This window comes from Leiobunum rupestre, chromosome 3 (assembly GCF_980474605.1).
Source record: "Leiobunum rupestre chromosome 3, qqLeiRupe1.1.hap1, whole genome shotgun sequence".
In the NCBI taxonomy this organism is placed as follows: Eukaryota; Metazoa; Arthropoda; class Arachnida; order Opiliones; family Sclerosomatidae; genus Leiobunum; species Leiobunum rupestre.
This window is the reverse complement of record NC_143386.1, coordinates 17,811,439-17,838,286: the sequence shown is the minus strand read 5'-3', so window position 1 is coordinate 17,838,286 and position 26,848 is coordinate 17,811,439. Positions and strand designations below refer to the sequence as shown.

The following is a 26,848-nucleotide window of genomic DNA, read 5'->3' as shown; positions in this document are numbered from 1 at the left end:
TGATAGTATGTTTGTAAAGATAAAAAAAAGACTGTTAAGCCAAATCATTTTCAATAATTTTTTTGAGAAAATACAATTTACATAGTAGAATTCTAGAATTCACGCGTCTTATTTTAAATGACGTTCAATAATTCCACCGTCCGCTGCAATACAAATCCGTGCGCGATGAAGCATATTTTGAAACGAAGCACGGACCATCACGGGAGTTACGAGTTGGCACGCTGCGATGATTATCTGCCGTAGATCTTCTTCGTTAGTGACAGGCTGCTTTATTTCTGTGTTCGATTGGCAGTCTGCAATTCGTGGCAAATCGAATGACAAAGGCTGTGGTACGGAACACCAGGCTCGCTGAATGAAACTTCTCTAAATCGAACAGCCCTTCTCTCGGCACGACGACACAACTTGGAACAGCAACTGGTTTTTTCTCTTCATCGACTGTTTCGAGCTTGGAAATTGTGGTAGGAAATTTGGTCTTGGGCCAACTTTCTTCTGTCTCGAACAACCAGGAAGGTCCATTCCACCATTTGCGATTGAGAACCAATTCGTTTACGGTACATCCTCTTGAGGGGAGGTCGGCTAGATTATCTTGGCTGCTACAGTGAGACCAATGACTCGGATCCGTTAAGGATTGAATCTCGTTCACACGATTGGCGATGAACGGTTTCCATTTGTTAGTTTGACCTCGAATCCAGTGTAGAACGATCTCGGAATCAGTCCAACAGTAATATCTGGTAATCTGGCCTTTGAATACGCCAAGAGTGTGTTTCAATAGTCGACCGCCAATGAGAGTGGCCATCAGTTCAAGTCTTGGTAGACTCAACTTCTTTAGTGGTGAAACTCTGGTTTTTGATGAGATTATGGATACTCCGAAGCCTCCAGATTCAGTGAAGTAGCGTATGTACGTAACAGCAGCGTACGCTTTTTCGTTGGCATCACAGAATAGATGTACTTCAGTCCCATTAACTTGACTTCCAGAGTATGCGAAATACCACCTCGGTATTGATATTTTTCTGAGGTTGGGTAGGTTGAAACACCATTGCTCCCATTCCGATTGAATCTCCGGTGGTAATTTGTCATCCCACTCCACCCCTTCTCTCCAGAGCCTTTGAAAGAGACACTTTACTACGATGACAAATGGTGATAACAGGCCAATGGGATAAAAAATTCTTGCTGCGGTTGTAGCAGGCCTCTTTTCGTGTCCTTCTTCTTTGTTAGAAATTCTAGGGACGACGATATATCGAAGGAAAACATGTCGGATTCTGCGTGCCAAGTGATTCCAAGAACTTTGAGTGGCGAGCTTAGTTGCGTAGAAACAATTTGGTCTTGCCCATCTTCTTTGCTCCAAATGGCCCTGACTTCTCGGGAACTGGAGACCCATTTTCGTAAGCTCATCCCAGCTTTACTCATGACCTCGCAAGACTGTTTACGTATGTCTAGTGCTTCGGAAACTGAATCAACTCCACAAACGTGGTCATCCACGTAGAGTGTGTTTCGACGGATCTCGCATATCTCTGGATACTTTTTTTGTAGTTCGTCGAAGTGGTATTGTAAAGTTGCTGTCAGCAGGAACGGACTTGAGGTGACTCCGAAGAGTACTCTTTTCATGCGTAAGTGAATGAATTTCGGTTTCTCTTGCTCAGGTAACTTCGATATCCATAGGAAACGGACATAGTCTCGATCTTTGGGGTCCAGAGAAATCTGTAAAATTGCTTTCTCCACGTCCGCCATGATTCCAATTCAATGTCTCCTAAAACGCAAAAGCATATCCAAGAGATCAGGATTCAAGTTCGGTCCGGATAGTAGACAGTCGTTTAGCGACACTTCTCCTTTTGCTTTCGAAGAGGCATCGAAGACTATTCGTGTCTTCGTGGTAACTTTGTCTTCTCTTTCAAACTCGAAGTGCGGAATGTAGTAGGATTGGCTTGGATACGTAGAAACTTGATCGGATGGAACTTCTTCGACGATCCCGTTTCTCAAGTACTCGTCGATGACTTCTTGATACCGGAAGAAAAGTGACGGGTTCTGCTGAAACCTTTGGATCAGGCTGTTCATTCTTCTGGCTGCTACTGACATGTTGTTCTTGATCTTGGGATGCTCTGGTTTCCAGGGTAGTTGAACTTGGTATCTCCCTTCGATCATCTTGATAGTGGATCTATGACTGGTAATTATATTTTGATCTAAACTTTCGATTGCTTGATTCTCATGGATCCCGAGGGACTCCACCTCCCTAAAACGTCTTAGGTACTTTGAAACCAAATTTTCTTCTACTACGGTCGTCATAACTACTGAGGACTGGACGTTGAGATTAGCTGATACTGGTGTCGGACCTTGAATAGACCATCCGAATATCGTCTCAATAGCTATTAGATCACGCTCGAATTTCATTTTTGATAGCTTCCAGTAATAATCAGCTCCGATCAGGATTACTAGCTCCGATGAGACATTAGATCCGGTTAATTCCGTTTGCTCAGGAATTCCAACGATAGATCCACAAATTATCGGTGCTTCTATGAGTGAAAGCTCAACTGCTTCCTCTGGATCTATTACGCTTCTCAGCTTGACCTTGAGTCGTCTTTGAATTTTTATGGTTTCTTTTGCTTCTCCAAAAGGATTGACTCTGACTAATTCTTCGGATAGGACTGGTAGCGACAATGCTCGTGATACATCTTCTCGAATGAATGAACGTTGACTTCCGTTGTCGAAGATACATCTTGCTAACGCTTTGCTGTTTTCACCTTCAACGTTGACTAGTAGTGTTTGAAGGTAGACTTGCGAATCTCTAAGTCAACGAAATTAGTCCTACTGAAACTTCCATGGGGTATTTCTCTGGCTCCTTGGTTTTGTCTCTGCAGATGGACGTGTGGTGTTTTCTCTGACATACGGTACATTTTCCTTTAGTCTTGCATCGCCTTGCTGGGTGATCCTGCCCAAGGCAATTGAAACATCGATTTTTGGCTTTGATGACGTTGATCCTTTTTTCGTAGGTCGTATCGCATTCCTCTGGTTTATGGCCGGTTTTCTCACAGAATAGGCAGATATTGGCGACTGCTGCATTGAGTGCTATGTTCGTTGGTACTCTGACTCTTACTGAACTATTCAAGCTTCAGTTAACCTTCATTCTTTTAATTGTAAATAACGACAAATGTATATTAATAAAATCATTTCAAATTTTAAAGTATTTCTTGGTATTTCTTAATAAGTAGTCGCGACATTTCTTTGTGCCGAAACCCGGGAGTAGCTGAATCGAGTAGAAATATCGTCGCACAACTTATCCTGAGAGACAATTGAACTAAGAAGAGTTATGGACAAGCTACTGAAGTGAAGGACAGCCCTCAAAGTACGGACTGAAGCCCTCATTGTAAAGATTGACGAGGAACTCAACATGGAAGGGATCAACAGTAAAAAAATTGAAAAACTGTTTAATCAATTTGAAGATAAGAATAAGAAAATAATAGAAGCCAACGAGAAGATATTAGAATTAATACCAATTGACAACGACGAAGATATTATTTTGGAAATTAATAGTTCCGAGGCAGTTGACGAGATTATACATTAAACGAGAAGAGAAATCTTGAATCGTCTGGGACTTGGAGGAGGTACCATAGCAGTAATAAAGGCCACTCCTGGGACAATAGCCGAGTCTAGAGTTACAGTCAAGCTTCCTCGTCTTACCATCCATGATTCAATGGTGAAGTTACTCAATGGCAAACGTTTTGGGGATCGTTTTGTACGTTCATCCACGAGAAGACATCATTAGCCCAGACAGACAAGTTTAACTACCTGCGGTCATATTTGGAGGGACCTGCGTTGAGAGCCGTCGAAGCGTATTCCTTATCAGACGAGAATTACGAGAAAGCAGTCCAGACGTTTAAAAATCGTTTCGGGAGAAAGAATATCGCCATGCAGTCTCATATGAACCAGTTGATTAATCTCGTCCCAGTGAAGAATTCGAGTGACGTCAAAACCTTACGCCAGATATACGATACCTGCTGAAGAGCCTCGACACCCTAGGAATCCAGCAACAGTCATACTGTAGTATGTTGTACACAATTATTGTTTACCTTCTGATTTGAACCTCGAGTATAGCAAGAAACTTGTAGACGAGGACGAGTGGGACCTAGATGACCTCCTTGAGTACATCCGACGAGAAGTGGAGAGCCGAGAACGATCAATCTTTATGAACAAGCCAGTCGAATACTCTTATCAAAGACAACAAAACGATGAAGGTTCGTCCAGGTCAGTCAATAGTTCAGTAAGAGTCAGAGTACCAACGAACATAGCACTCAATTCAGCAGTCGCCAGTATCTGCCTATTCTGTGAGAAAACCGGCCATAAACCAGAGGAATGCGATACGACCTACGAAAAAAGGATCAACGTCATCAAAGCCAAAAATCGATGTTTCAATTGCCTTGGGCAGGATCACTCAGCAAGGCGATGCAAGTCTAAAGGAAAATGTACCATATGTCAGAGAAAACACCACACGTCCATCTGCAGAGACAAAACCAAGGAGCCAGAGAAATACCCCATGGAAGTTTCAGTAGGACTAATTTCGTTGAAAGACTTTGGACTAAGAGATTCGCAAGTCTACCTTCAAACACTACTAGTCAACGTTGAAGGTGAAAACAACAAAGCGTTAGCAAGATGTATCTTCGACAACGGAAGTCAACGTTCATTCATTCGAGAAGATGTATCACGAGCATTGTCACTACCAGTCCTATCCGAAGAATTAGTCAGAGTCATTCCTTTTGGAGAAGCAAAAGAAACCATAAAAATCCAAAGACGAGTCAAGGTCAAGCTGAGAAGCGTAATAGATCCAATAGGAAGCAGTTGAGCTTACACTTATAGAAGCACCGATAATTTGTGGAGCTATCGTTGGAATTCCTGGAGCGGACATAAGAAAACAGATGAAGAATAAAGGACTAGAGTTGGCTGAGCAAACGGAATTAACCGGATCTAATGTCTCATCTGAGCTAGTAATCCTGATCGGAGCTGATTATTACTGGAAGCTATCAAAAATGAAATTCGAGAAATTAGAGGGTGATCTAATAGCTATTGAGACGATATTCGATGGTCTATTCAAGGTCCGACACCAGTATCAGCTAATCTCAACGTCCAGTCCTCAGTAGTTATGACGACCATAGTAGAAGAAAATTTGGTTTTCTAAGTACCTAAGACGTTTTTGGGAGGTGGAGTTGCTGGGGATCCATGAGAATCAAGCAATCGAAAGTTCAGATCAAAATATAATTACCAGTCATAGATCCACTATCAAGATGATCGAAGGGAGATACCAAGTTCAACTACCCTGGAAACCAGAGCATACCAAGATCAAGAACAACATGTCAGTAGCAGCCAGAAGAATGAACAGCCTAATCCAAAGGTTTCAGCAGAACCCGTTGCTTTTCTTCCGGTATCAAGAAGTCATCGACGAGTACTTGAGAAACGGGATCGTCGAAGAAGTTCCAGCCTATCAAGTTTCTACGTATCCAAGCCAATCCTACTACATTCCGCACTTCGCGATTGAAAGAGAAGACAAAGTTACCACGAAGACACGAATAGTCTTCGACGCCTCTTCGAGAGCAAAAGGAGAAGTGTCGCTAAACGACTGTCTACTATCCGGACCGAACTTGAATCCTGATCTCTTGGATATGCTTTTGCGTTTTAGGAGACATCGAATTGGTATCATGGCGGACGTGGAGAAAGCATTTTTACAGATTTCTCTGGTCCCCAAAGATCGAGACTATGTCCGTTTCCTATGGATATCGAAGTTACCTGGGCAAGAGAAACCGAAATTCATTCACTTACGCATGAATAGAGTACTCTTCGGAGTCACCTCAAGTCCGTTCCTGCTGACAGCAACTTTACAATACCACTTCGACCAACTACATGAAAAGTATCCAGAGATATGCGAGATCCTTCGAAACACGCTCTACGTGGATGACCACGTTGGTGGAGTTGATTCAGTTTCCGAAGCACTAGACATACGTAAACAGTCCTGCGAGGTCATGAGTAAAGCTGGGATGAACTTACGAAAATGGGTCTCCAGTTCCCGAGAAGTCAGGGCCATTTGGAGCAAAGAAGATGGGCAAGACCAGATTGTTTCTAAGCAACTAAGCTCGCCAATCAAAGTTCTTGGAATCACTTGGCACCCAGAATCCGACACGTTTTCCTTCGATATATCGTCGTCCCTAGAATTTCTAACAAAGAAGAAGGACACGAAAAGAGGCCTGCTACAAGCCGTAGCAAGAATTTTTGATCCAATTGGCCTGCTAGCACCATTTGTCATCGTAGTAAAGTGTCTCTTTCAAAGGCTCTGGAGAGAAGGGGTGGAGGCCGATGACAAATTACCACCGGAGATTCAATCGGAATGGGAGCAAGGGTGTTTCGACCTACCCAACCTCAGAAAAATATCAATACCGAGGTGGTATTTCGCATACTCTGGAAGTTAAGTTAATGGGACTGAAGTACATCTATTCTGTGATGCCAACGAAAAAGCGTACGCTGCTGTTACGTACATACGCTACTTCACTGAATCTGGAGGCTTCGGAGTATCCATAATCTCATCAAAAACCAGAGTTTCACCACTAAAGAAGCTGAGTCTACCAAGACTTGAATTGATGGCCACTCTAATTGCCGGTCGACTGTTGAAACACGCTCTTGGCGTATTCAAAGGCCAGATTACCAGATATTACTGTTGGACTGATTCCGAGATCGTTCTACACTGGTTTCGAGGTCAAACTAACAATTGGAAACCGTTCATCGCCAATCTTGTGAACGAGATTCAATCCTTAACGGATCCGAGTCATTGGTCTCACTGTAGCAGCCAAGATAATCCAGCCGACCTCCCCTCAAGAGGATGTACCGTAAACGAATTGGTTCTTAATCGCAAATGGTGGAATGGACCTTCCTGGTTGTTCGAGACAGAAGAAAGTTGGCCCAAGACCAAATTTCCTACGACAATTTCCAAGCTCGAAACAGTCGATGAAATGAAAAAACCCGTTGCTGTTCTAAGTTGTGTCGTCGTGCCGAGAGAAGAGCTGTTCGATTTAGAGAAGTTTCATTCAGCGAGCCTGGTCTTCCGTACCACAGCCTTTGTCATTCGATTTGTCACGAATTGCAGACTGCCAATCGAACAAAGAAATAAAGCAGCGCTGCAAGCTGAAGAGATCGTGCTGAAGCATATTAAAAAGAAACATTCACTGCCGAGATAGCATGTCTAACGAATTCCAAACCTATTTCGAGGTCTTCAGGAATTGCCCAATTTACGCCGTTTTTAGACAACGGCCTTTTACGAGTAGGCGGACGTCTCCAGCAAGCAAATCTGGATTTAGCGGAAAAACACCCGTTAATTCTGCCATCGAAACATCGTCTAGCCTTGCTACTAACCAGAGACAGTCACGAGAAAGTAATGCACGGCGGATTCAACAGCACGATGACCCAACTACGTGAAACCTATTGGGTCTTTCAAAGTCGACAACTTGTAAAGGAGGTTGTAAAAAAATGCTACATCTGTAGAAGGTACGCATTTAAAGCCGGAAGTCAAATCTTCGCTCCCCTACCACGAGACCGAGTAACGGAGTCGCCACCTTTTACAATCACGGGAGTGGACTTTGCAGGACCCCTCTACGTTCACGATGAAGTATCGAATTCCTAATCAAAGATCTACATAGCACTCTATACTTGCGCCGTTACCCGAGCATTGCATTTAGAGATAGTCACCGACATGAGCGCTGAGAAATTTCTTTTGTCTTTTCGGCGATTTCTGGCTAGAAGAGGGATATGTCAAACCCTGTATTCCGATAATGCGAAAGCATTCAAACGCACCGAGAAAGATTTGGCCAACATATTCCAGACAATAAAATCCAGTGAAGTCCAAGAGTATTTAAGTCACAAGGGAGTTCAGTGGAAGTACATAGTTTCACGTGCCGCCTGGTGGGGAGGCTTGTGGGAGCGCCTCGTACGTTCAGTAAAAAGCTGTCTCAAGATATCTATCGGACGGACATCTCTCACTCACGAAGAATTGACGACAACAGTGACGGAAATCGAAGCCGTACTAAATTCTAGCCCGCTGACTCACACGTACACTGATACCGGAGAACCGCTACCCTTAACTCCAGCTCATTTCCTTGTCGGTCAACGCCTGACGTCACTACCTGATCAAAACTTCAAAATCCGGAATCCAGTTTCTGTCACACAAGAACAATTACTGAAGAGGTCCAAATACCGCCATACGTTGCTCAACCAGTTCTGGAAGCGATGGAGACAAAACTATTTGATGGAGCTTCGTTCAGCGCATTCAAATGTCACCGTCCAAAGTCAAACTGAATTCAGGGTCGACGACATCGTCCTTATAGAAGATCAGTATCTACCACGTCACATATGGAAAATGGGGCGCATCATCGAGACGTATCGTGGTTGTGATGGCAAGATAAGATCCTACACCGTTCGTCTTCCATGCGGCTTGATTCTCAAACGGGCGATCCCGATGCTCTACAACCTTGAGTTATCCAAAGATGATGGTGCCATCGGGCCGGAAGATGTTGCAAACTAAAAAACCTTATCTCCTAAAAAATGGAAAATAAACTTGTACATAGATAAACAACATCTTCCAACTCGTTTGCGACTTCATTTTGTAGAAAGACCAGGTATTTCTGCCCATTGAGTCAACGCGGTAGAAAAAATGGCCCAATAACGCCATCTCCCAGTAGACCAGCTCAGACGTTTAAACGGAATTGTACCTGATTGTGGTGAGGAAACACCCAGTGCGGATTTTCATCACTCCACATGTGGTTATTTTGGCTGTTAAACGGGCCGTCTCTCCCAAAGGAGTACTTGTCGGACACATAAATCAAATGAGGAAATCTTCGTTTCCGTCGGCCATAGTACAAAACCAGTTACAGAAATCCAGCCGAAGTCGCTGATCACCATCGTAAAGTGCTTGGTGGAGCGTGGCACGAAATGGGTGATAGTTATGACGGTCAAGGACACTCCAAACGTAGTACTTTGACAAGTCCAAACAGACCAGGCCATTCTTATGCTTGATCGAGGGTAGGTGACGAAGTAGGCGATGACTGTGTCTTCCATGTTGATGTTGTCATGGCCAGGTCCGCGGAATCTATGATTCACGTTGCCTTCATTTTCAAAGTCACGGTCAGCACGGAGAACAGTGTGGTGATTTGGATGACTGTCAGGATACAACATTTGAAATAATCGACCCACTTCACGTGCATTTCGTTGACCATCTCCGTAGTATAGTTCGACCATCCCGGACCGCTGTTCATAGGTATTAAGCTTGGTTTCCACCAGCGCGCGTCAAAAAGCGACACTCAGCTTTGAAACGTGCAAATGTTCTTACGCGCTCTTACGCGCGTTGGTGGAAACCAAGCTTAACGAGGCATCTTTTCATTTTACTGGAGTACGTTCAGAGAATTATTTTAAAACGAAGCTGTGTCTCTTTAAATACTAAAATGGAGCCACACTTTAAGCGACAGAGTAGTGCAAAATAAAAAAAGCGTGGGAAATTAAGTTGGCATAAATTAGGCGGTTTCGTGGACTTCTTGCAACATTCTTGCCCCAAATAAAACACGTAGATTCTGGAATTCTACTATGTAAATTGTATTTTCTCTAAAAAATTATTTAAAATGATAATTTCACATTTCTAGCAACTATAGTTTTTAAGAAAAACGCCTGGACCGATCAAATTAAGACACCCTGTATAATATTATCTTTTATATTGCTCAGTTTTGTATTGAAATTGATACTTAGTTATTTTTTTCTTAATCTAAGGATGCATTCTGTTCTAAGTTTGCTAGTTACATACCTTAAATTACCCAGTTTAATTTTGAAATTTAATTTTCAAGTTAATCAGTTTTATGTTGCAAGTTGGATGGTAAAATGTTCAAACTATAGAACATTTAAATTAAGTTCAATTCTAGCCCATGGTAGAAATTAGGCAAAATTGGACAAAAATTCTATGCTGCCTCATTGTGATAAATTTGCATACCATTTGGTTCACCTTCTTCACACAGTGAAGTGCAAAACTGTTATAACAACTTTAATTCTTTGACATTAAAGTTAATATTTCTAATTGGAAATACACTTGAACAAGAAATACATTGCAATTTTGCATCAGTCGTGTGAAGATATCAGCTCAATGCTCATAATGAACAAGAGGTGGCCACATATTTAACCATGACAGAGGCTCTGAATGCTTTGAGTCAAACAGCTAAAATATTTTTTTATTCTGGCTCCTGTAGTTGGAACTGAAAAGAATCGGAATTCAAAAGCCAGAATTCTATTTTCGGGATGGATTCTAGGCGGAATGATTCTAGTGAAGGCCTATCAGGCCAATATAAAGGGCGAGTTGGCAATGCAGAAGATGGATCTGGTTAATAGCATGGAAGATCTGTTCCAGAGACCCGACATAACGCCTTACTTGCATATATATCCATTTTTTTACAATATCCTCAAGTGAGTCAAGAAAGTATTTAATTTTTATGAAATTTTGGAATTTTGGGTAGAAGTAATTTAAACGTTATTCAGGTTGATATTTAACTCCATAATTGACTTTTGCAGAACCTCACTTTATCATAAAGAGACGATCCGAGGTGTAACACACCGATTTTGTTCAAACGCGGGGGTTTGGTAGACATTCGTGTAACTTGAAAAACCGGTCGTTAAATAAATAATTAAAAAAATTATTTTTACTAAAATATTTAAAATTAAGTACCCAATAATATTTTATTTATGAAATCCGTTTCGATCAGCATTAACATTCCAAGCCTTTAGTCTAGAAAGTTAAGTTGCAAGTAGAAAGGAAAATGTATAAAGGTCCGAAATAAGCGGACATCATTCTATTCGCCTGTTGATTCTTGGAAGATACATTGATTTGATTATTAGTAAACCAAGATTATAAATTTTCAGCAACTCTTAAAATTAACGTTTACGGAACCACCTACGATCATTGTGAAAACCTTGACTTAAATATTGGGTCTTAAACTGACTAAATTCTTGGTAGGAGAAGTTTCACACCTTTTAAAATTGAAATACGTTTTACGGAATTATCTGCGTTTATTAGATTAAATAATAGATAAATTAAATTTTAGTTCACAAACTATTACACCAAGGTGGTCACAAGAAACTTAATATAAAAAGTGATATAATAATATAATATAATATAATAATCAGCTAGGCTAATACCCAAGGCACCACCTTAGGTGCAAGGCAACGGGGGCGCATCTCTGGAACTCGTTTTTTGAGAGAGAGTCGAAACGAATAGAGAGAGGTATATTTCTCTCTGACCAGTGACTTCACTGGTCAGATTTTCAAAAGAGCTATTTTCGGGATGGCTACGTCTGTTCTTATTAGAGTCTGTCCTTCAATATAAGCGGTTTTTTGATTTTATACTAATCTTAGCCCTGTCCGAGGTTCTTATAGGAAAAGCACTAAATGGCAATGACACAATTATTTTTGCCGTTCTCATCAAGATAGGTTTAATAATAATAGTATAAAACTGTATTAATAATAAAATAACATAACTTTATTATTTATAAAGTATTTTTATTTCCATAAATGCGATTGTGAATTAAGAAATTTTATTTCTATTTTTAAATATTTAAATAGAAAACAAATACCAAAATGAGGCAAAACTTTCGATTTCAATGTCAGATTTAAACAAAAAACAAAAGCTAAAGCAAAGTTTTAAAAAAATTTAGTATATATTGTAAAATATTAAATTTGAGGAACTTTTTGATTTTTGTTTTGGATGTATTTTGTTATTTGCTTGCCTTCTGTTTTGAGCGTCGGTATTAAATTTGGAATTTAAATAATTCATTCTTATAATAGTTCTCATTTTGACGTAAGTATATGTTATGTCTCACGGGTAATTTAAAAGTGTTTCCTTTATGGTATTTTGAAAACTAATTCTATAAATTTCGTATCCTTTAAAAATGCCTCGGAAGGAACTATTATACCATGATAACTGAGGTGTTCAACAAATGTAGGTACAATATAATCATGGTCGTTGCGATTTGATTTCAAATGTAAATCGGGGTATTTTTCGTGGAATTTTTTAGCTACCCATTCCACTAGATATTATAATATTAATATTATATTAAATATAAATCATTGTCGGCTCGGCCATGTGGTTAGTAACATATCATAAAGAAAACTAATTTATAGGCCTCAATCGCCCCGCATTACTAATAAATACCGCCCAATAAAGTAAATAAAAATTGTAGTTTCATTATTTCATTATATTTTAATATCACTTTTCAAGATTAGCATGTTTAATAAAATCTTAATACCATAAAATTAATTCTTATATTAGCGACATTAATATAAAACACAATGTATGTTAATTAAAATTCACTGTTTTACTAGAATATAGCCAACTTGTGCTGATATAACTATAATCTGGAAGCTCAGCAAAAGGAATTTCTTTATATACCTTTACGCCTGCGCAGTTGCTATAGTTGCTATAATTTCACGCGGCGTCTTGTTTAGATTTTCCCTCCAGTTAAAAGGGGAATACAGGACTATCTTTCCCCTTTCCGCACAGCTGCAAATATCTCCCTTCCCGCCACTTTTGCAAGAGCCAACCTTATAGTGCCTTTTTCTTTTACGAACCTTGGGTGCAAGGAATCTAGCGACTTATAATGCCTTTAAACAGGTGGCCGGGTTACAACGCGTAGGAGGGTGGTGGCGAGCCCTTCATGCCACGCGAGCCAACAGCTCCCTAAAATAACTATATTACCGTTAACCTCGACAAGTTTTAATGGGAAGGGGAAACCGAAGAACTTAGGGGAAAACCCCTTTAACCAGTGGGGAGATAACTTGCAAACTCAACGCGGAAGTAGCGGTTCCGAGTTTTCACCCAGTGCCACAAGTTGGGATCGAATCCGGCTCCTCTTGCTGCGAGGCGAAAGCGCTAACCACCTCACTTGCTATGTAGCGAGTAATTTGTCGATGGGTTTACACCTGAGAGCAAAAGTCAAGTAAGTCGAGATACGTTACTATTGAAAGAAATTCAAAATAAGAATTCTTGGGTGTTTTTAAATTAAGGTAACTCAGTACAAAATTTTCAATATATATTTTCACTCCATTTTTTATCAATTTTCATTATTAGATTATCATTAATATTATGCTAAATTTCGAACTTAAGACTGGTTTTTCTCAAATAGGGGTTTTTAGACTTGCTTGAATCTTGCTGTAAGGTAGCGCACTTTAGTACAGCCCAATCTAGTCCCTATGAAAATTAACCTGAAATCCCTCTCAGCGTAAACCACTCAATATATAAACTTCCCATAAACATGTCTGTCATGTGGCTCAAATCCCACCAATAACTGAAAAACCTCTGCCCCTATTATAAAATAACCAAAGGAAAATCTTCATTTGAGGAAGGCTTTTTTCCGTTTGCATATGTCACCATTTATAGTTTACGACCAATATCACTGTTGTTCTCTTTTTCATATAAGCTTATGAGAAAAAAATTAAATTTCGGTTGAATTTCAAAAGTTGTTGCAGCTGAAAAACAAAAATGTCAATCTATACTACTTCGTAAAACAGTAACTAGTATATAATGTACCAAAAGCGTATACATTTTTCATTTGAAATTAACACTGTGATTTTTAACGTTAACTTCAAAAGTACGTCCTTTTTGAAGTACTTGTTAAACAAAGTATAATATAAAGAAACATATGAAGAATTAAGTAATTAAACATATAGTTCCAAAAAGAATAAGGGAAAACATCACGTGCGTGCGATTTTGTTATCTACCAAAGAAAATGGTCTAAAGTCTGTTCAACCTTAATACTTATTCAAATAATTTAAACTTTTAGAAGTCAACTGACCCGGTGCATAAGGAATATTTCAATAAAATGAAAAGAACCTCTGGTTATTTTCCGTTGGATAAAATAGCGGCCACTGGAGCATTGCTCATGACTCGCGCCAGTTTTCTCTTCTACCAGGGTAAATTTCGCAACAAAACCAGACAGTTGAAATACAGTTGTGTTAATATTTATGAAGGAAGTCAAGGGTACTTATCTAAATCTGCCCAGCTTTTTTTCGCAAGAAACGTTTCCTCTTCGATCCGCAACAATGGGGATTATTTGTTAGGTAGTTTTTATTTGTTGTAAAAGTAAAACCTAAATATGCCAACAACCTACATAAAAGGTGCATTATAAATAGAAAAATATTTTTCTTTTAAAAAATGCAGGGCAATTCCTTTTTAGTTGAAGTATATTTAAACTGTTTTTTATGGTTTACTTGTTCCAAGTTAAGTTTCCACCACTTTTGGTTGGTCTGTTTTAATTCTTAAATTGTTCATTTCTATCGTAATTTTATTTTTAATATTTGGAATTTAAATTACTACGAAATCCAAAATCAGCTGGATGATCATAAAATGAAACACCTATTTAAATAATTTTATAATAATAGCGTCTACAAAATTAGTTGCAACACCGGTACAAATTTGATAAACTATCCCCGATGTATTGATTTGTATATTAACAGTACTTTTATGAAATATTTCAGAGTGTCTCGCTACGTGGAGACGAATCAAGGGAGACCATTTGAAACATTTGTCGAGTTTAAAACGGAAAGAAGAAACAATTATATCCCTCTTACGCCGATAAATATTCATTTCCTAATGCCTATTTTTAATGTTTGGTTTTATGGATTGGCTTTGCAATTCGTCGCAATTGTTTTTGAAATTTTCCAAGAGCTTACCATTCTGTGCCACCTCTAAAAAACTAAGCTCGGTTTTCTACGTAGGAACAAAGTTATTCAATGAGGTCTATAAGCAGATTGAAAATATCTCCTCATATACCAGGGTTAAAAGAATCTTAAAATTTTTTGTGTTAAGCTGGGAAGTAGTCTAACGTTGCATATTGGTGTCTGGTATAAGGTGTTGTAAAATAGGGTTTTATATTTTATTGATTTGTTTCTTTTTTTTATTAACTTAATCTAATTTTGTTATAATGGCTTGTTTAGTTCTTATCTATTTTTATGTATTTTTCTTAACGTTTGAAACTTGATAAACAAACAAAACAGGGCTATAAGTCGCAAGAAGACTTGGCCCTTGTACCCCAATAATTATATATTATACGTAAATAAAAATATTTTGAATTTGAATTTGAAAACACGTTTTGTTGTTAAATCACTTCCTACGCATGGTAAAATTATTGATAAAGAACAAGTTTTATGTGTTAACATTCAATTCTAATTAAGAGTTTGTAAGTTTTAATTTTAAATACGGTATAGCTGATGCTGATATTGACAACGTTTTCTTTTAAACTATAAGAACTTTTTAAATAAATTTAGAAATCGCCCTCAGATGTCGCGTGGTATGCCAACAATCAATATTTACAATAAGATAAGAGAAAATGTATGTAATTTTCACTCAACCTTTATTTTTTTTGGTGACATTCACTCCATATTCGATAATGCCAAAGCGTGTTCAGGCAATATATGGTAACATTACTATAATTCAGCCATTAATTCTAACTTTTAAAGCTATCTCCTTAAATTTTCGGGGCACTTTCGGACACTATTAATCGCTTTTGCAAAACTGTTGTTAACTTCAAGGTAATAAATTAAATAAAGTGCATTTTTACAATTAAACGATCGGAAGAGTCAAAGCTGGAAAGTGTAGAATTGTAGACACTCAAGGATAATTTTTTATAATAATTTTTAGCCTTGTAACAAACCTTTTTATCGTGGGTAAGACATAGTCTTAAAACATACATGAATCGTGCCTATAACGCAAAGGTTCCGGGTTTTATTTATCCAATGGCCACCATGAGGTAATAATTTTTTTTCCCAAATTTACATTAACGGAAGCGAGTCTCCTACTTATTTTTGTCTTACGAAAACCGTCAACTGATTCCCTATGGGCTTTCCCTTACGAAAATAATTGCAAATATTTTTATCAAATGATTTTATAAAAACAATTGAACCTGTTTTTTAATTTAATCAAATCTGAACTGCAAAGATTTGATCAAATTAGGATCCAAGTTTGATAAAAATTATTTGGTTAAATTATAATTCATATAATACTTCTTTTGATCGAAATTTGATCAACCATTTTCGTAAGTGATATATTTCTAATAAAATTTTTATTTCAGTAAAAGTGAAATTTATTCAAATTCAAATATGTAATTTTAAAGTTCCGATAAAATGGTATTTCATCAAAAACATTTTGTTCAAATTCTGATCATATATAATTTTATTACATTAGATGTTATCCTATATTGATCAAAATACTTTTGTTCAAGTAAGATTTGATCATATTCACATCAAAGTTTGAACGAAAAATATTTGACTCAATTATATTCTGATAAATAACCACTTATTAGGTTTTCGTCATTACATTTTAGCCTAATTTTAATTATTACGTGCAATAAATGTAAATGCGCCAAATGTAAAGTTATCCCTCACAAAACAAAAAAGCTGATGGACAGAAGGTAAACTAGTTATTTTTCTCAGAAGTAAACTTGCACAAAAAACTTTGTTACTTTCTGTCGATAGTTAGAACGATTCTTTGGTTAACTCCTCCGTGAAAAAAATTACGAAACTTATTAAAAGAAAGTAAAGACTTGCAATGAATAATTTGGTGATGGGAAAGTATTTTAAAATTCGCACTTGAACTGCTTCTCTTGCGGACAATATTTTCTTGAGCTGAAACAGTGATTTCGCGTCCTCATAACTGGAGCTGAATTTTTTATCTTTTGCATATTGCGAATAAGATTCTCTTATAAGATCTTCATAATTCTTCTTGATATCCGCCATTGCAAACGATATTGCGAATGATGCCAGCGCATTTATCCCAGATCTCAAAAAAGTAAAAATAGTCTTCCGTGATACACCTGAAACATAAAACAAATATTGAGAAAGATTTAACTGCTTAAGCTGTTTGCCTAGTGTAGAATCTGCACGCTGCATATAAAAAGGATAACATCACCATAGTCGAATTAACTTAGTAATTATCGCCGAATACAATAGCCTATTTCCCTGTTTTATCTAAAAAAAAATATAACTATCAAATAATTATTATCTAAACTGCATTCTTATTAAGCGATAGATTAGATTTCACTTACCTTTATCCTTACTTAAGCTGCTTAATATTTTTGGTATATCAAACAAAAAACTGGCCATCCAGTGTAATAGCCAAAGCAAGTACATTGGACTAAAGACACGATTTAAGAAAAAAACCATCTCCATGACATTCGTGTGTATTTCATCGGATATCAAAGGTCTTTGTCGTTTCTTGGACATTTGAATTAACTGAACCAACAGTTCCTTTATATCGAAAGCCATATCCGTAGCTAATAATTGCGACAGCGTATTGGAAATTATTGCTATTAGGAAGCATATCGTTTCAGTACATCCGACTATTACAAAGGCAATGTCATATTCGAGCAACCAATTTGCATTATACAGATAGCAATGAACGTAGTCTACTTTCTCGGCCATGTCCACATACAGCACCCACCAGATATTGATTATCACTATAATCACGAAAGTTAATATCACGAAATTGTGAGAAATTACCCGCATTAAATGTTTTTCAAAATAATATTTGGTTGAGTATCGTGTGTTTAGCAGTTCTTTGATTTGGGTTAGCTTCGAATGGTATATTTTGATACGATCGCCATGATAGGTCGTGCAATGAAGAATATACACGGCTGAAAATAATCCGACTAGCCCTTCCGCGTTGTACACGAAAATAGATAATTTTCCATCCTCAATGGACTGCTTTATTGAACAGATCGCGTAATGAACAGTGTAAACATTAGCCACAAGTATAAGGGCCAAATTTTCCCAGTTTCGAATGTTAAATTTGCCTTCATATAACGGAACTAGTCCAAAACGTTGCACCGTTTTAAATATAAAGTCTTCAGATTTTATCATTTTCCCGACACTCAAATCCTTTACTATAGCCGTGAAATTGAAAACTTAGTTTTTGGGACAATTCAATTTACGTTTATTAGAAAAAACGCCTTTGTAAAATAACAAAACCCTGCCAACAAAGAATAACTTGCCCTCCTTTTTATTTGAAAAATACAAATCGATCAGTTTTCGTTTTTTATATCGAAAGCAATAGTCTGGTGTTTTATTGAAATAAAATATACATATAAGATTTTCTTAAAAGACCGGTTGGAAAAATTGGTTTATAGCATAATTGTTGATATTAGCGACGCATTCTTCAAAGGTTTCATCGATTTCGTTATATGGATTGGTTCGGGTAAATATTGGGCGTAATATATTATTATATGAATATCAGAAAAAGTTATGTTTATTATATTATAAATAATTTAATATAATACAATTGATTTTATAAGTAGATTTATGCATGAAAATAAAAGAAGTAAATACTTTGCGTCAACATTAGGTCATCGACTACCTTTATGAGCCGTGTTTAAAAATACTCTACATAGCCCGGCGTATTTTAATTTCAATGATAAAACTGTTAAATAGCACGTTCTTTAGAGAAATATGTGTGAATCTTAAGTAAAATGGACTGGAATAAGTTTTTGTAACATCACACTCTTTCAAATCAAATTCTTTAAATTATCATTTTTAATAAAAGTTTAGGTCAACGGTTTTATTACTCAATATACTTCTTTTTATAACAAATGTTTAGATCAAGTTGTTTATTTTTAAAGACGTGTAGCTCAAGTCTGTTTTAAACGAACCCAATTATTTTTTGGGAAACGAAAAAAGCATGTTAAAATCTAATTATAATACATTTTGTCATTATAGAGGTAACATAATTTATTTCATCTGTGATTTCATTTAAATCCTTGTCTTCAAAAATTTGTCAACTCTTCGAAACGTCGAAATTTCGTTTAAAATCTAGTTAAAAATTCAATTTTCACCATTTCACATAAATTTATAACAATCTAAGCATATTGCCAGGAGCAGGGTTATTCATAATAAGATGTTTGAAAAATGATATTATTTTAAATCTGTTATCGAACAGTAAATTAGAGGAACTGTTCCAGATTATTATAATTTGACCCAAAATTTTGAAAATAAGTTTTATTTTTCGTTGTATAACCTAATAGTATGATAAAATACGCGAAAAAGTAGATTAGTCCATAATTTAAAAGGGATAATAAAGCTAAATCCTAAACAAAATTTGAAGAAATTAAAAAAACTTACTAATAACTCGTACCAATAGGTCTTCAAATTTGTTTAGGATTTAGCTTTATTATCCCTTTTAAATTATGGACTAATCTACTTTTTCGCGTATTATATCATCCTTCTCACAGTCCAAAGGTGGTTTCTTCTAACTTAACTTATCGTATATACTATTCTCCACCACACTCCCCCCTTTTCGGCTTTCCGTTGCTATACGCAACGCGTTTTGAAATTTTTAATGTTTAGGCTTAGTTTCTCCTTTAGATTTGACAGTCGCCAGCCAGAATTCCCGCACGGTAGTGATGAGTTCCAAAAAGAACGAAACCGGTCTACCGTTGGAATTTCTGGCCATTTTATTTATTTTTAATTTAATTTAGTTTATTACTCGAAGATCTATTTGATCCGAGTTTCTCGAAGACCTATTGGTACGAGTTATTATAGTACGTTTTTTAATTTCTTCAAATTTGTTTAGGATTTAGCTTTATTATCCCTTTTAAATTATGGACTAATCTACTTTTTCGCGTATTTCATCAACCTTCTCACAGTCCATAACCTCAATCTCGGCTTTTTTTTCAAGGAGTCTTGAGCTCGCGCTCTAAAACACTCCCAAAGCTCTTTAAATTGAGGAGTGTGACTTTCTCTGCTAGATAAGCCATTCCTCGATATGTTTGATACTTTTAATTTACGAAATGTACTGAGACGAGACTCTAAAGCGAGATTTATGACCGTTTTGTGTCTTACACAGATTTTAACAGCACCTCACTACACGGTAAAAGGAAAAGGTACAATAGAGGTTCATTTCCAAAAATGGATCAATTATGTACCATATAAGGTCCATATATCGGATAAAGTTAAAAAATAAACCATCCAAGGTTGATATTTTAGAGATGGTTCAAATACGATCCAATCAAGGTTTTTATACGAACCATGAAAGGTTGAGGCTTTGGCGAAGGTTCAAATGTGAACCAATCAAGATTAAGATTTCAGAGAAGGTTCGAATATGAACCAATCAATGTTGATATTCCATAGTAGGTTCCAAAGCGAACCAATCAAGGTACGAATACTATACATTCAATGTTGTGATTTCGGTAAAGGCTCAAATATAAACTATCCATGGTTGAGATTTAAAAACTTATTTTAAGAAATGGTTCCGAAAGCAGTTAGTATTATTTCTTTTAACGAAAATGAAACGGAAGTAATTCGAACGAAACAATAGTACACTGTCGGTCAGGTATAAAACAATTAAATATTTAAAGGAGGTATATTTCCGTAGCGCGTGATAATTTCTTGTGTGTAACAAATTCTTAATCCAAGGTCAAACCCCGTATTATGAAGTGAAAGTTAATTCTACGTCATAACGTCGTGTTTTTACTGAGTCACATTATAAAGATTATTTCCATTCATTGCTTAAAAATAAACTATCCTGAAGAAAAAGCGAAAAACGAAGTCCAATAAAGGGATTTACATTCTTTCGGTTAAAGTAGGCAAACCTACTACGAACACGGGGATTTTTTTTTCAGTGGGGGATACTGAATGGTTATCGTAAACCATGTTGACCCTACCGGACCGTGCGGTTGATCAGTAGTGTCGAGAGCGAATGCATGCGCAGCATATGCTATTTCGTGAAAGACAAAATTTTCCACTCGGGCCTCGGCTGGAAGCATGCAAAGATCTATTCAATGTTTTATAATCCAAGGAAGCAAGGTGTTCACATTTTTCGGAAGGAAGAGATCGAGTGCCATTAGACGAAAAATCATCCATGATCAAGATCAAACATATTTTTAGGTAAATTATTTACGTTTATCGTACTCCTAGAAGCGGCGCTAATATTTTTAATTATTTATTTAATAAATGATTTTTAATTAGTTTTTAAGTTTAGAAAAATATTTCTCAAGACAAATGTATAGTTTTTATCTGATTTTACATATTTTCCGTTTTTTACAATTTGTATACTGTATTAAAAATATCTTAGCGTCGCTACTGGTTTCAATTTATAAGTTAAGCTTACAAAAATTAAGAATGGGCGGTAGGCCATTCTTATTTAAGGGGTCAGCGCGATTTCCTATGGCTAAAATTAATACAGCCAAGCGCAGGAGAATCTAAAGTCGGTCGCTAAAAATTTTAAGGCTTTATTTTAAGCGATTTTCATGCTCAAGATTCAGTATTGAGGATACCTAGCGGGATTATTCTTACTGTCAACAATTATTTTCTGCCAGTACTACAATTAATATTAATTTATCAGCGTTGGTGTACAGTACAGAGATGGCCATACGGATTTGTTCCTACTGTCAACTTCAGCGAAAACCGTATTGGAATCCCGTCATTTAACGAAAGTTAGTCGACTGTAGATAAGAAGCTTCGTACTAGCTGTAATGAGTTAGTGTACCATTTTTGACATGGAAGGCCAACTGATCAGCTCAGCTCGTAGCCAGTTTCCCGGAAAAATGCAAAAATCTAATTTTGTCTGTCTTCGAGTTAACGTTGTTTTTCGCACTTTACTCAAGAAACAATAAGCCATTTCTTATGGGAACTTTGTTTAAATCTCATTATTTTTACGTAATTAAGTTGTTTTTAAGTAAAAATTATCATTATCGTAATTAATTTACTTGTAGTTGAATAGTAATTAACATTTAACCGTTAAGCCTTTGCTTAATTCGTAGGGAAAATTAGCCCGTAGAACCCAATCATATATTCTAGGTTAAAAATAACGTATTTAGTAGTACCAGAAAGAATTTTGTGGAAAGTATAATTTAGTTTAAAGTTAATTTTGTTTTATCTCTTCCATAAGTTTTTTTTACCCAGCTGATTTTTTACAGAGTTAAAAAAAATAATCATTTAATTTTGATTTAGGTGTATTCATCTAGCATTGTGTAAATAATTTTGGGAATTTGAATTACAGTAATGAACGAAGGGTAAGACAGTCTCAGATAATATGCACAGAGTTCGTGCATTTAGCACTGTGAAAGGTACATATTTTCAAGAGTTCGCGAGTTCCATTTAGCGCTGTCAAAGGTACAGCAGTGTACACCGAGTTCGCAGAGTGTCTTACCCCTCGGTAATGAAGTATGGTAAATATTTGAATAATTTTTCTTAACAATAAACGTTTTTGGCATTCAAACTTAATCCTCTATGTAAAGGCGTCTTAATTATTCAAAAGCTTAAAGACTGAGTAGACTGAAATTATTGTTCTTTGGGGATCTGTAGTGTTCGAGCCATACCGTTATAAGGTAGAACAGCCAGAACAGGACTGGAGACCCACCATTCAAGTACTGTTGATAAATGTGCTTACTTACACTAGGCGCGTAGAATTTGTTTTTAGTTTTTTAATATAACATATATTAATATTAATTGCCTTTGTGGCTATTTTTATTTACAATGACTGTGTACTGTACCCCATTCTATTTTTATTGCCTTGTGGCTATAAATTACACTTTGCCTTCGTGGCTATAAATTACACGTTGCCTTCGTGAATATAAATAACACTTTGCCTCGGTTAATATAAATTACACATGGTTGGTTTTTTATTTGGAAACTCGGCATAGTTGGAAAACTCTTGATACATGATTGAGATAAAAGTAAACGATTAAAAGCTCTTCACAAAGCATGCTATGCTACCCATAATCACTATCTTATCAAAGGTCTGTTTTTGATTGAAATCTTTACCAAAATTAGCATATTTCACTTGCTTACTAGAACCAGTTATACACCTATTATCTTGTTATCTAAGTCTTAATGGGAAATTAAAACCCAGTTTGACATAACATTTTGAAATAATGATGATAATTGGTTAAATAAAATAATTAAAATAATATTCAATATTAAAAATGTCTGTTCAAAATATATTAAAAAATAAAACCTATTTATTTTCTAACTTATGGCTTTTATTTTCAATTATAAATTTTAGGCAAAATATGCCCTGTTAGGCAGAGCAAAGGGACAGCTATTAAATAAAAAATGCTTTTATCAAAGCAGTTGGAAGGTTGATTTAAGGGGTAGTTCGGATCTCTGAAGGCACAGATATTGGAAATGTTTTAGAATTAAAGAGTTATTTTTTGGAATTATTTAAAAAAAAAATATATATTTCTAAAATAATTTCCATAAATTTTTCTTCACCTTTTATATATTTTAAAACCCTTTCCTTTAAATTTGAGCCTTGAAACTGTAACCGTAAACTGAGAAAATTTTAAATTGTAAAGGATTACGTCAGAAGTAAATCAGAAATTCATTTACTTCTGATTACGTGTAAAATTACAGCATTTAAATTGCTGAAACTCATTATAGAAACTAAACTAGTAAAAAAGTAATCAATAAAAGAGATTTGCAATCAATTTAATAAAGAAAGTTCTTAAAGTTAACATGCCGTACATTGTGAACCCAAAGTTACGACTGAATGACTTATTTCAATTCGACTAGGTCTTTCTGGAAAGTCTCTTTAACAATTCAAACTGGCTACTGCAGTGTAACTGCACACATTTGATCAGGCCTTTCTAGAAAGAAATGTGGTCATTTTAATGTAACTCTAATGTCACACTTTTTTACTACCAGCGGCTACTTGACTTGTGAGGATCTTCAGTTTTTCATGATGCATGCCAAATTTACCAGAAGTTTAAAATAATAAGTGCAGACTTGAATAGATAGAATTTAGTACATGTCTGTTTTATAAATTCATTAAGAGAATTAGCTTACATAGAAAGTTGCAAACTCCTTTGACCGTTTAATTTCATATGTATTTATACACAATTTCAATTTCACATATAAAACAGTATATTTATTAAGGTTATAATATTTTGCGAGTAGTAGTTTGAAAGGCCTTGACTAAAAAGCACAAAAGACACACCATTCACAACGACACACCGTTTCCTTCTCCAAACTGCCAGGCTAAAAATCACAATAAACACACCAGACACACCATTCACAACTTTTTATTTCTCTCTCTTTCGTTTTTCTTCCCCCTTTAGACATTTTTGCACAACGTGTCGGCCACATCACCGCTGTTTTAAAGGTCCAGGACTATGATTAGATTTCGATTACGAGCTCAGATCATTTCGACGGAATTTCGGAAAAAGTTGTGCGCCGTAAAACGACCAGTGTGTCGCGGCTAGGAAAAAGCACAACTTTGCGTAAGTACCGTGAAGCTGTTTTATTTCTCTCTCTTTCGTTTTTCTTCCCCCTTTAGACATTTTTGCACAACGTGTCGGCCACATCACCGCTGTTTTAAAGGTCCAGGACTATGATTAGATTTCGATTACAAGCTCAGATCATTTCGACGGAATTTCGGAAAAAGTTGTGCGCCGTAAAACGACCAGTGTGTCGCGGCTAGGAAAAAGCACAACTTTGCGTAAGTACCGTGAAGCTGTTAAATTTGACGGAGGTGCCTAGGCTTATCGCTCTAGATTGTAGGATATTCAAAGTACTTATATTTTTAAAATTCTTTTAAATTTTCCAAAACTATTAAGGTGTATTTTTGTGTCTTATCAGTTGAACAAAATTGAAAAAAGAACCTTAATTTAATGATGTATTAAAACATTAAAGTTTATTAAAATGTAATTTTGTGTCTTATCAGTTGAAGAAAATTGAAAAAAATTTAATGATGTATTAAAACATTAAAAAATTTCTTTCATGACTAAAAAGCACAAAAGACACACCGGACACACCGCGTTCACAACGTTTTGAAATCGACGGTGATTCCGAAAATGTTGTGCGCCGTAAAACGAGCAGCTGTTAAATTTGACGAAGGCGCCTAGGCTTATCGCTCTTGATTGTAAGATATTCAAAGTACTTATATTTTTAAAATTAGTTTAAATTTTCCAAAACTATTTAATTGTATTTTCGTGTCTTATAACAATTCGTTTTACATTCTAGGTCGTGGTGGTTCAAAGAGTTGAAGGCGGAGATCGAATCCATACCCCGGAAATTTGGCCGGAAATAACAATGGTGATTACATTTTTATTGCAGTAAACTTTGTCATATTAATTTTAATATATTTAAAATATTGCCCATTCTGCTTTTATTGTTGCCAAGTACGTGTTGCTTAACTTGCCGTTAGGAAGGGCAGATTTTTTATGGTGAAATTTTTTTTATGATAATTGGATATCTTTTTGAACTCTTTACTTCTTTAAGAAACAGTTTGTGGTCGAGGAATATTCTGAGATAACTTTGCTATTGAGTTTTGTAGTTGATAAGGTAGTTCTTCACTTTCTAGTCTCAATCTTTCCAACATTTAGTTGAATTAACTTTTTATTTTAAGGGGATTTTTTGAAGGGAACTGGTTAGTTGACTGTTTCATGTGCTGAATTAAGCAAAAAGACCTTACTTATATTTCTACAAAGGATGAGAAAAGAAAGCCAGCCCAAAACTTTATCTGAAGCTGAACCTAATTATACTTTCAATCAAAAGATGCTAAATTACTGAAATCTATTAACAGGATGCATTAATAATTGCATTAAAATCACCAACAAGCTGATTGTTATATATAATTGGAACAATAGAAATTTCTTGGGACAACAACATCTACCAGTATTGGAAAATTAAATCCATGTTTCACAAATATTTATGAATTTGTAATGCGATATCATCATTAATATTATACAGTATTTTTCATTACACAGCAAAGACTGAAAATACCGGTAACATTTTGTGTTGTGTGTGGTTGGACAGTATCTTAAAAATAACTAAAAAAATTATTGAATTTAATGGAACTGACGTATAAGACTACAATTCTTAGCAGTTTAAACTTGATTGAAGTGGTGTGATGATTAACTTCATGACAGCATTCAAAACATGTATGTTCACTAGAAATATCAATTATAAATACAAAAATTGTGATATTTAAGCGAGTTAATTTCATATTTAACATCTACTTCCATCACTTCCAAGAAACAATAACTTAATTTTAAAATTAATCCATATTGAAAAAGATTATTAAGTGTAAAAATAGTATTACATATTTGAACTTTAATCATACAATCAACTTTAAGAAATGTAAATTTTACCATGTAAAATTTAATAACCCTTTGAAAATTTTAAAAGATTTAAAATTTATCAGATCATTTTTCATTAATTAAATTATTAAGTACTATAATAATTGTTATATAATTTTCGTGCATTTGGAAATTGTATTAATGGTTAATTATTAAATTTGAAATATTTATCAAACAGATAAATGATGATTTTGTTTTGACAAATGAAAAAATTAAAATTGTCTAATTTAAAGAAATATTTAAATAACTACAATTTAAAGGATTTTTGGTATATCTTGATAACTCACTTGAATGCCATCATGTTTCCTATTAAAAACCATGAGGTCCACCGTGTTTCCATTGCAAAACGTGAAGTCCATTATGTTTTCTAATGAAAGCCACAACGTCCGCAATTAACAACCTAAATTTCTACATTGATTAAAAAAACACTGTTAAAAATTGATACTCACACACCCCTACTGAAAATGTTGTGTTTTTTTTAAACAATTCAAACTATACATTTTTAGATTTTCAGGAATATGGTTTTTTGAAATTATATCCGATGCCAAAATTAGTTTTAATGTTGTTGGCTATAACTAAATTTGTAAATTTTATTAGAAACCATTTGGTTTAATTTTTTACAAAAAAATTTATATAATGATTGTACTATTTGCCAAGATATTTGGGATCTCTAGTTCCATTATGAAGAAATATCGATTCAAATCATATTGTGAAGCGTCACGTGGTGG

The 26,848-nt window shown here is 35.7% G+C and overlaps 5 protein-coding genes across 5 annotated transcripts; 3 read left to right on the top strand and 2 right to left on the bottom strand.

Annotated features, from left to right (window-relative positions):
- Nucleotides 1-253: 253 nt before the first annotated feature.
- Nucleotides 254-1,728, bottom strand: LOC149949728 (uncharacterized). Its single transcript, XM_090169470.1, has 2 exons — nucleotides 1,328-1,728; nucleotides 254-1,259 (listed from the first exon to the last, which is right to left on the bottom strand). Exons 1-2 carry the CDS (start codon nucleotides 1,726-1,728, stop codon nucleotides 254-256), a joined length of 1,407 nt encoding a protein of 468 aa, XP_090025596.1.
- A 9-nt stretch (nucleotides 1,729-1,737) lies between these two features.
- On the bottom strand, nucleotides 1,738-3,054 carry LOC149949727 (uncharacterized). The gene is made up of 2 exons (XM_090169469.1): nucleotides 2,882-3,054; nucleotides 1,738-2,779 (listed from the first exon to the last, which is right to left on the bottom strand). The coding sequence occupies exons 1-2, from the start codon at nucleotides 3,052-3,054 to the stop codon at nucleotides 1,738-1,740; spliced, it is 1,215 nt and encodes a 404-aa protein (XP_090025595.1).
- Nucleotides 3,055-4,177: 1,123 nt separating this feature from the next.
- Nucleotides 4,178-4,831, top strand: LOC149949726 (uncharacterized). Its single transcript, XM_090169468.1, has one exon. It carries the CDS (start codon nucleotides 4,178-4,180, stop codon nucleotides 4,829-4,831), a length of 654 nt encoding a protein of 217 aa, XP_090025594.1.
- A 439-nt stretch (nucleotides 4,832-5,270) lies between these two features.
- LOC149949725 (uncharacterized) lies at nucleotides 5,271-7,208 on the top strand. Its single transcript, XM_090169467.1, has 2 exons — nucleotides 5,271-6,441; nucleotides 6,493-7,208. The coding sequence occupies exons 1-2, from the start codon at nucleotides 5,271-5,273 to the stop codon at nucleotides 7,206-7,208; spliced, it is 1,887 nt and encodes a 628-aa protein (XP_090025593.1).
- Nucleotides 7,209-7,720: 512 nt separating this feature from the next.
- LOC149949724 (uncharacterized) lies at nucleotides 7,721-8,548 on the top strand. The gene has a single exon (XM_090169466.1). It carries the CDS (start codon nucleotides 7,721-7,723, stop codon nucleotides 8,546-8,548), a length of 828 nt encoding a protein of 275 aa, XP_090025592.1.
- Nucleotides 8,549-26,848: the final 18,300 nt, after the last annotated feature.

Bases quoted from the DNA above. Each gene is read 5' to 3' on its own strand.
- LOC149949728 (XM_090169470.1), bottom strand. From the start codon at position 1,728: ATGGCGGACGTGGAGAAAGCAATTTTACAGATTTCTCTGGACCCCAAA. The intron at 1,260-1,327 runs GCAAGACCAAAT...CTTGGCACGCAG, and splicing joins ATTTGGAGCAAAGAAGATGG to AATCCGACATGTTTTCCTTC.
- LOC149949727 (XM_090169469.1), bottom strand. From the start codon at position 3,054: ATGCAGCAGTCGCCAATATCTGCCTATTCTGTGAGAAAACCGGCCATA. The intron at 2,780-2,881 runs GTATGTCAGAGA...TCGTTGACTTAG, and splicing joins AGACTAAAGGAAAATGTACC to AGATTCGCAAGTCTACCTTC.
- LOC149949726 (XM_090169468.1), top strand. From the start codon at position 4,178: ATGAACAAGCCAGTCGAATACTCTTATCAAAGACAACAAAACGATGAA.
- LOC149949725 (XM_090169467.1), top strand. From the start codon at position 5,271: ATGATCGAAGGGAGATACCAAGTTCAACTACCCTGGAAACCAGAGCAT. The intron at 6,442-6,492 runs GTTAAGTTAATG...CCAACGAAAAAG, and splicing joins GTATTTCGCATACTCTGGAA to CGTACGCTGCTGTTACGTAC.
- LOC149949724 (XM_090169466.1), top strand. From the start codon at position 7,721: ATGAGCGCTGAGAAATTTCTTTTGTCTTTTCGGCGATTTCTGGCTAGA.